We start from the raw sequence: 10,093 nt of genomic DNA on the forward strand, positions 1-10,093 counted from the left end.
TATTATCACATTTCTGACAGTTGTATATTATTATATAATCTAACTATTATTAGCCTAGTTATTTTAATCTATTATCTTAAAGCTATTATTAATTATAGATGTATGCCGCAAATTTGGCGCAAAAAGCCCGTGAGCTCAAGCGCGAGAAGAGAAAGAGCGACACATTGCTCTTCCAAATGCTTCCACCTAGTGTTGCTCAGCAACTCAAGCAGACTCAACAGGTGAATTTTAAAAAATATTTTAAATCATTTAAACCACACACACACACAGAATTTATTCAAAATAAGAAAAAACACGCAATATTCCACACGAGATCATATATACACAAACTATAGTCTTATAAAAATCTTGGATTTATTAAACTTTATATCTTTAAAATATTAATCTACATTATTTATACATCTCTCTCTCATATCAGATCGATATTTAACCTTCCTAGATTAAAAATTTTTTTTTTTCTTGAAGATGCTTCTGTTTTTAGACTCATTGTAAAGGATTTATGACTCTTTCACAATCGAGAATTCTTTGATTTTCTTGAATTATTTGGATCTCTTTCAATGTGAACTTGTTATTGACCCAGACTTTTCTCGCATCGTAAATGATTGATTGTGCAAAATGACGAGAAAATAAGACAATCTTTTTTACCATTTTTCTGTATGACATTTTCATTTTTTACGACCTATAAATTTTTTTCGTTCAACAGGTGCCGGCCGAATATTACGAAGCAGTGACCGTCTACTTCAGCGACATAGTCGGTTTCACAGAGATCGCCGCGGAAAATACACCCCTCGAGGTGCGTCTCATTCTGTTCTCGAGAAAATGACCGATCGATCCCGAAACGAATTGTTAAATTACGCGAAAGTTCCATCACAATACCGCCCCGATGATGAAATCGCGCGCATACCGCGCGAATTCCCACGAAACGTACACAAGACAATTTCGAATCGCACTGTGGCAATTATTAAATTATTTATCCGACGTTTTTTTCTCGTTATTATTATTATTATTTATTTCTTTATCGTTATTCTCTCATATTTGGTTCGATAATCGCTCGAATATTTGTCTGAATTATTTTGATATTTAATTCTATTTGGAACTTTTATATATATTTTTTATATACCCAATTTAATTTTCCATTTTACGCGAAATATACAGCAAAACGTAATGAATGATTTATATTCGAGAATAACGATATAATGCATGTAACGACAATCGTATGTTTTTCTGTCTCTCTTTTTTAGGTAGTGACGTTTCTCAACTCGATCTACAAACTGTTTGATGCGCGCATCGAATGCTACGATGTATACAAGGTGGAAACCATCGGCGATTCTTATATGGTCGCTTCCGGCTTGCCCGTTAGAAATGGTAAAAGTACGAAACCCCCCCTAATTCCGCTTATTGTCTACGGCCTTGTAGCATGTTAACTATCATAAAAATGCACGACTCCTTTTTATCCGAATTTTCCGCATTACATTTTCTTAATTTTGAATTTCTTAATTCTTATTATTAATCTCTATTTAAATATTTTAAATCTTTAATATCTAAAGCTTGCTTTAACATTTTAACAGTATAATAAAAAAAATAAAAATACTAAAAAACTTGGTTTATTTTAGGCCATTCGCATATAATTGTTATTTATACTAATTTTGAAAGACTAATGAAATATATTTAAATAAACCCAAAACCATGTCAAAAATTAGCTGGAAATTAAAATAAAAAATCTAACACTCACCGATATGACGCTCAATAGCGAAGTTGTAATTCTAACACAACCTTGATTTATAACACATACAAATATATTCAAATTATGAAGCAATATTCAGAAAATAATTATGTAATATATCAAAAATATTTATTATATGCACAATTAAATTTTTACTCATTCTTTAAACGGACAAATTACGTAAATTTGGAGAAAAGATTTTATATAAAATACACTTTTATAAGATATGATAAAAATATAATAATTTAAAAGGTAATACTTATTAAAATTTATGATCACATATAAATCTTAAACACAATTAAAGGTTTATATATATATATATCTCAAAAATACTAATTATTAATAATAATATATATACATATATTATTATAATTATTATAAAATTATAATAATTATTCTATTAATTATAAATATTTTAAGTATTTCAAAATAAAGTAAAAAATCTAAAATATATTTTATATACATTACATAAAGTAAAACACCGATCACTATAGCGCAGATAAATGGGCAATTAAATTTATAAGCAACAAATGATAAATCAAAGAAATTATAAATCGCTCACCCCGTGATTATTTCGCGGTCGTTCAATATCTCTCTCAATCTCCTCCTCCCCCTTCTTTTCTCTGGTTTGTCTGTTACTGCTTCGTTATAACATTCGTACGAAAAAATATTCAAATGTGAAACATGGTTACGATTGCAGAATAATTAACAGAGAATATATCTAACGTTCGCGCGAACTTTGAACGGCACTCCTGAAATTGATAAACTACGCTATATGTATTGAGATGAGTAAACGATGCGAAAATCGCGGTCACAAAACATAAACTCTCCGCAGTCCGCAATGAATTATTGTTGCCAATCAATAGTTCGCGTTCATCATTTATCGACACACAGTTTTACTATTTTGTATGAATATAATTCACGCAGAAATAAACACAAATAAAAGTATATGAATTAAAATTAAAGTTTCGCACAATGTAACATTCGAGAATGTGCTAATAAATAATAATGAATAAAAACATTAATTCAAATTAAAGTTTCGCGCAATAAAATATCCGAAAATAAACATGAATAAAAATATGAATTCAAATTAAAGTTTTGCACAATAAAATATTTCCGAAAATATCCGTCGCTTTGATAAACTATTCGCGCAATAAATTTCAATCGAATAAATATGTAAATAAACACGCGCGAAGAAAAAATCTGCGAAATATTTGTTATTATTAAACGATATAACACGAGATATATTTAACTCTAAATAAATTATATTTACATATTATCGCTTATATAAATATCGCAATTAGACAATTTGAAATTCCCCATCCATCGCTTTGATTTCTACTTCAAACATAAATATCACGCGATGTTTCGATAAATAACCGTTATCGCAATACATGTTATTATGAAAATTAATCGATTGCGCAAATCTATTGCTAATCATTAATTGGATTAACTTGAACATTTAGCGTCTCTCAATATCTTTCAATGCTCGAAAGCTTATGTGACGTAGGAAGCGCGTCATGTTTGCTGTCAGCCCGCTCGAAGTTCACCGCGCGAATAACAACAAGGTAATCGCGTACATAAACAATAGCCGCAAAAAACGAGCCGTATATTTATCGGCACAAAATATGTACTATAAAAATACGTAAAAGTAGAATATTCCGTGTTCTTTGAATCAGCTATTAACAATCTAAATATATCATCTTGAAGATCAAAGATTAAAGATTAGAATTTAACTAATTAGAAAAAGAGGAATTTCAATACATAGTTCGATACGATATATGATTGGCAAATTACAGTTATAACTCCGCGAAAGAATTTGGTGTAATTTTTATAAGTATATAAAAATATAATAATATAATACTATGTTTACAATAATATATTTTTTAATTAAATCTGTCTTTATCGCTCTCTTATAATCTAAACACAGGCAGGGATAAAAATTATTTTGATATATTCGCAAAGAAAAATTAATTTATAATTTTTTCGAAAATAAAGAAAGACTAAAGAATTGCACTAATTTAAGACCCAAGCCTACGCACCTAAAATCTATATTGAAATGTGAACCAAATTCCTTGCCAATATAAATACTTGATATTTTTTCATAGCAAAAAAAATGATGAGATAAAAAAATCGAATTGCGCGAGCAATTAATGAGATTTTTTTTTAGCGCATGTAGGCAAATATTTTATTTCATGGTATGTGCGACTCCGCATTCTATATATACATATATACTTCAATGCTTGCGTCGTCTTGAACAACATCGTTCTTCCGATTCATATTTTCTTTCGTTTGCGATTTCATTCCGCTCAGGTGACAAGCACGTATCCGAGATCGCGACGATGGCGTTGGATCTGCTCGCGGCCTCGTCCGTTTTCCAAGTACCGAAACGTCCCGGCGAACGGCTTCAGATAAGGAGCGGTGCCCACACCGGGCCCGTCGTCGCCGGTATCGTCGGCAGCAAGATGCCCCGTTACTGCCTCTTCGGCGACACAGTCAATACAGCGAGTCGCATGGAATCAACCGGTGAAGGTAATCCATTTTTCGCATCTAGAGAAACTTATTTAGATTTATATCATTAACAGAGATTTGTAAATTATTAAAAGATTAAAATTAAATAGATTGTTAGAATTTTCGCGAATTATTTCCTGAGCAGCAATCTCGCTCGTATTCCATTTTGTATACCTTTTCTCCTTATATTTAATGTTTATTTTACTAAATAATTTAATAAATTAATAATTTAATACTGTTTATTAATTGATAGAATGTAATTCTAAAATTATATTTTAAATAACTAATTAAATTATAATTATTATTAAATTATATTAATAATTAAATTATAATTATTATTAATTTATATTAATAATTAGATTATATAATTAATTAAATTATTGAATTTAATAATTAATTCAATAATTAAATAATAATTCGTTCATTAATTAATAAGTTACATTCGAAATGTTACATATTTTTTTTATTCAAGCTCTGCGGATTCACATTAGTTTGGAAATGAAGAAGGCACTCGATGCCGTGGGCGGTTTTAAGATCGAGCATCGTGGTCTTGTTGATGTAAAGGTAATTTTTCTTTCTTCTCTCTCTATATAAGAATCTCTATATTATATTATATATACCTATATATATATATATATATTTATCTTTGATCAATCAAAATGTAAGTTTTTTCCTTATTTTATTATCCACATATCGTGTCGTAAAAACGACATTAAAGCACGGACAGGAAAATTTTTCATTAATCAATAATTTATTTTCTCATCATAATTGATAATTATGATGAAAAAATAAATTATTGATTAATATCGATTCATTTTCCGTTTTTTGTCTGCGGCGTGAAATTTCATTTCCCGATTTCGCAGGGTAAGGGCCTCATGGATACATACTGGTTGGAGTGCAAAGACGGCGGTATCGCACGCGCTGCCGAGCTCGATCTGCCGTCGTTCTTTGAGGACGTGCGACCGGTCTTCATGCGACGCTTGCGCGAAGAGGGCACCCTCTGATGCGAGCCGTACTCTCGTCGGGATCTCTGGTACTTGAATCGGTGCCCGAACCCGTGCATCGTCCGGTTGTCCCAACCGAATCTAATCGATCACCTGAAGCGACCGAATCAAGGCCGTAAGAATCGGCTTTCCCATCCGAATCTACACATCACCCCGGTCAAGGCGCCGCCGCAATCACAATCGAGCATCGAGTCCCAAGACTCGGGCACCTACTCAACCACTCCCTGTCCACCGAGCTACTCGCCCGCGAGTCAACGTAGCCGTTACTCACAGCCGAATCTACCAACTCTTCTGATTTCGTATGATCGGCGCTCAGGCGGCTCGCCCGATCGTCGGATCCGTATGTCGCAGCCGACCCTCAACTCCAGTCTAAGCGGTATCAACTTCTTTAGCATGAATCGTGGTGTTGGTGTCGGTCGTCTGTCATACACCAGTCTGCGGGCCGCCTCGGGCGACAATAGCATCAACGAGGAGGAAAGGCTCTCGACGCCGAACGTGCATGTCCTGGGCGGCAGCCCACGTGGCAGTCTAACAATGGAGAGGAGCTCGTCGCGACTCTCGCAGCCGGATGTACGCAGATTCGCACTGCGGCAGGACAAGCGCGAACGACTGTCACAGCCCACCCTAGTCACTGGCGACTATTATCCCGGCCGAGGACAGCAACGGCTGTCCCAACCATGTCTCAGCAGCGGTTACCGCGAGATCAGCGGTATCGGCGTCGTGCCCTCCCCATCGCCGCCGCCTTTCCCTCTCAAACACAAGAGATTCGTGCCTCCCGTTCTGCAAGCGAGTCAACGTGACCGTCTGTCTCAGCTAGATATCGGTGCCAAATATCGGAACATCAAGGACCTGGGCGGTGGCGGAGCTGCGCAAGTCAAGTTCAATCGCGATCGGTTCTCGATACCAGAGCTGGAGACACAGAACGATCTGCGATTGATCGCCGGCACGCCTAAGCAACGCTTCAGTCTAGACAGTCAGCTGACAAAGCAGCGCTTTAGCCTGGACAGCCAGGATAGCTGTAAGTCGCGACTGCTACCAATCGCGAGCTCGCCGATCTTCGAGCATCAACAGATGAAGACAGAGGATCTAACCGGAATAACGTCCGATAGGCTCAAGAGTCCCACTTGCGAAGGCCTGCAGAGCGTGATTGTAGCGAGCACCTCGCCGATCTTCCCACCCGGCGAGAGACGATTTCTCGCGCCGGATTTCCCGTTTGCTGGCAGAAAGATGTCGACGTCGCCATCGCCACCAAAGGCTGGGGAGATCGCAAAGACTGTGCGCGCGTCCGGCAAACCGCCGCCAATTCCGGTCCGAGAGGATGTCGGTGCCGGAGATTAGAAATTCGAGTTTGCGCCGATTATTGGACCCACCTGTCCGGCAGCGGCATAGCATCGCCGGCAACCTGCGACAGTCGCTGTTATCACCAGTGAAATTACCCGAGTTCGCCACCGGCGGCAGAAAATCACCACGATATTCGATCGACGATGCGCTGGAAAAGTTGAAGAGGATCGAGAAGGAAGAGAATCGACGGAATCAAGAGACAAGCGAGGAGAAGGGGCAGGAAGGCAAAGAGCAGGATCAACAGCAGCAAGAACAGCAGCAGGAACCAAAACACATCCAACGACACTATTCGTACACGTACGAGACTTCCGGTAGTGATGAAAGCGGCAGTGTCTCGACCCTCGGCAAGATGAGCGTGGGCGGTACGCCGAAGCGTAAATATCTGGAGAGTAACTTCGACGAGAACGAGCAGGTGATCACGACAGTGATCGAGACGGAAGTTCCGATGATCCTGCCAAGCACGCCTGGCAAGTACGCGAAGAAGGTTCAGGCATACTCGAGCGAGACACCCAAATGGATTCGTAAATATCTGGAGAACGAGAGCCCAAAGATAGGTCGAAGGACCTCCACCAGTGCCAAGGACCAGATCGCCAGAACAAATCGCAGGAACAGCCGCAGGAAGAGTTCGCTGGAATCAATCGAGACGGTGACGAAGAAGCCCGAGGAAAAAATCCGCTCCAAGTCCGCCAGCTGCGAGGAAAGAAGCATCAAGAGCGTCGTGGAGCAACCCTTAAGTGGTGTGAAAGAAACTTACGTGAGAATCGTGCCGTCCAACAACGCCCAAGAGGAGAATAGGTACGAAGTTGGTGTAGAGTCTACTGCGACCTCCTGGACAAAGACCGATGGTCGAGGTCTTTATGGCGACGACACCGACACGGACGATTCCACATCGATCTAATCGGGCGGAAAAGATCTCGTCATCTCATTGTCAGCATGAATCGCCGCACTGAATTCGATCGCTCTATGTGTGTGATTGCTGCCGTCAAACTACTGAAAAAAATTTATAACTAAGTTTCAATTAGCTTAAGAATATTATCGTTATTGTCTTTTTTCGACGAACATAAAATTTAAGCGGCTAATTAAATAATACGCGCTCGACATTAATTTATATGATTAATTAATTAGGTACTCGCATTTATTACAAAAAAATTTTTAGATTTCCAATTTTCCGATTTAGTGTGTTTTCAGCTATAAATAATTACACAAAACTATTCCATTACACAGCCGAATGCAACCGATTTGAACAAGAAACTTGAATGAATCATTTTCGTTATAATATTTGTAAAATATTGATAGTAAGAATCTTTTGTTCAAATTTATACAACTATACTAAGAGACTGAACAGAGAATATATGTGTAAATCACCCAAATGCATACATATTGAAACGAGATTAACACAAGTCAGATTATAGCGCAATCAAGGCAGATACAATAGAGAGAGATTGATGAAATAGATTATCTCAAGTAGAGTTTCGAATATTTTGTACTTAAAAATACTGCACTGTCTCTCCCTCTCTCTCTTTCTCTCGTCACTTCGTCTGATGGAATGAGAATCAGAGAAGTGAAGATCGGATGCAGATACTATTTTTGCACAAACAATGGATCATAACATACCGCATGCGTTTTAGCCTAATAATATTCAGATCTATGTGCTTTATCAACTTTTTCAATTAAAAAACTAATGACTTCTGATTTGTACATATCTCGAACACAAAAACGCGTAGAGCGAAAAGCCGAGTAGAATGTAAGGAGCGATCGAAAACTCGCGATATTCAAGCTCGAACGATGGATTTCTTTTTCAATTCTTGCCAAATCGTTCGACGAGATAAATAATTTATTCCGGATTTTCGATCCATGTGTGTTCGTTCGCTTGTTCTGCGTGCAACGTGTTGCGTTAGCTCGAAGTATGTGTGATTATTTTTATCATGCTTGCATCGAGAAAGACGTTACGTAGAAATTAAGTGTAAAAACAATCCAGCTTGTATATATATCGATTATAGGGAATGATAATATATTGCTAAATGTGCACCATTGCATTAGAAAAATGTAAGATTGTAAGATCGTTTGATGTTCTTGATTGTATAAATTTTTCATTTCCTGTCGGCAAGATATTTTTCGCTTGCAAAAACCGTGTTTCGTTCCTGTGATTATATACATCATATTAATCGCGAACTGAATTTATTTACAGTAATGCGCGCGGATGTTTTTACTGATACTAGTCATTAACGAAATTTTACAATCAAATATATATAGGGTGTTTCTGTGATGAATAGTATAGATTTAATTGATAAAATAGAGAAGAGTAAAAATATTTTTTTTTTTCAGAGAGAAAGAGAAAGAGAGAAAGAAATTTAGAAGTATTTTACAATTTTTTAACTCAAAGAATTATATGCTTTGCTTTATTATTTCTAAATTAATTGTTAAATATTGTAGAGCAATCCATAAAGCATTTTATAAAGTTCGGTAATATCTCAAATTTTTTAATGATTTTTAATCTTAGCTTTTTTAAAATAATATTTAATTAAGTTTGCATCTACCACTTATGAACGATTAAACTTTCATATTTTGAATATAAATTGAAGATCTAATAAAATGTGTGAAATCTTATGAGAATTTTTATTTGCTATATATTTTGTAAGTAACATACGCTTAGAATCTAAGTTTAAAAAGTAGTTATATATTATTTTATTATTTAATAAGATATTATTTGAAACGCACATTTGTCTTACTCTTACACAACGTCTAATTTGTGATTTCTCTTCATCAAAAATATATATGCTACAACTCAAGCACCCTGTATATATTATATATACATACATACATACATACATACATACATACATACACATATATATATATATATATATATATATATATATATATATACATACACATATATACACATACATATATACACATTTATGCATAATTTTTTCGAATATTCCGAGCGCGAATATGTATATGTGAGCATTGAATATTTTATTTATCTTTAGCAGTGTGTATGTCATTTTACTCCTATATACACACAATATATACATATATAGTATTTAATACGCAAGTAAAAATGTCAAATATTAGCAAGTCAAAATAATATGCATAAAACAATACATTATAATTTGTAAAAAGGGAATGCCTTCTATGTACACCCGATTACATAGAAATATATAATCTATTGTTATAGCCTGAAAAGATCCTTATTTCTCAAATCCTTTAAATATAATGTTTTACATTAACACATCTTGTATTACATACATACATACATGTGTGTATGTGTACACAAATATATGTATATATTATACAATACTTATATGTATACATATAACACTTATACGTATACACTAATATGTATACATTAAACAATAATTTATAAGCATCCATTATATATATTATATACAAAATATTATATATATATATATATATATATATATATATATAATGTATAATATATATAATGTATATTGTATTGTATATATATATATTGTATATATGTATATATGTATGTATATATATATAT

General features: G+C 35.1%; 2 protein-coding genes across 11 annotated transcripts in view; both read left to right on the forward strand.

Moving 5' to 3' along the window:
• LOC126848238 (uncharacterized) overlaps positions 1-5,239 on the forward strand; it is a 35,549-nt gene extending 30,310 nt beyond the window's left edge. For 8 of the 10 annotated variants that reach the window (XM_050588973.1, XM_050588965.1, XM_050588968.1 and 5 more), the window contains 6 exons: positions 99-221; positions 704-793; positions 1,242-1,371; positions 4,037-4,255; positions 4,707-4,798; positions 5,098-5,239. In XM_050588973.1, coding sequence (XP_050444930.1) covers positions 99-221; positions 704-793; positions 1,242-1,371; positions 4,037-4,255; positions 4,707-4,798; positions 5,098-5,238 — 795 coding nt within the window. In that variant the 3' untranslated portion in view covers position 5,239. The remainder of the gene's footprint in view (positions 1-98; positions 222-703; positions 794-1,241; positions 1,372-4,036; positions 4,256-4,706; positions 4,799-5,097) is intronic. The other 2 variants (XM_050588964.1, XM_050588974.1) reach the window with 1 other exon arrangement.
• Positions 5,240-5,567: 328 nt separating this feature from the next.
• Positions 5,568-9,759, forward strand: LOC126848247 (uncharacterized). Its single transcript, XM_050589002.1, is given in 2 exon segments — positions 5,568-6,548; positions 6,550-9,759. Coding segments are annotated over 2 exon segments (1,896 nt in total). The 5' UTR covers positions 5,568-5,580; the 3' UTR covers positions 7,478-9,759.
• The last annotated feature ends 334 nt before the right edge of the window (positions 9,760-10,093 follow it).

The sequence above is a fragment of the Cataglyphis hispanica genome, chromosome 3 (assembly GCF_021464435.1).
Source record: "Cataglyphis hispanica isolate Lineage 1 chromosome 3, ULB_Chis1_1.0, whole genome shotgun sequence".
Taxonomy (NCBI): Eukaryota; Metazoa; Arthropoda; class Insecta; order Hymenoptera; family Formicidae; genus Cataglyphis; species Cataglyphis hispanica.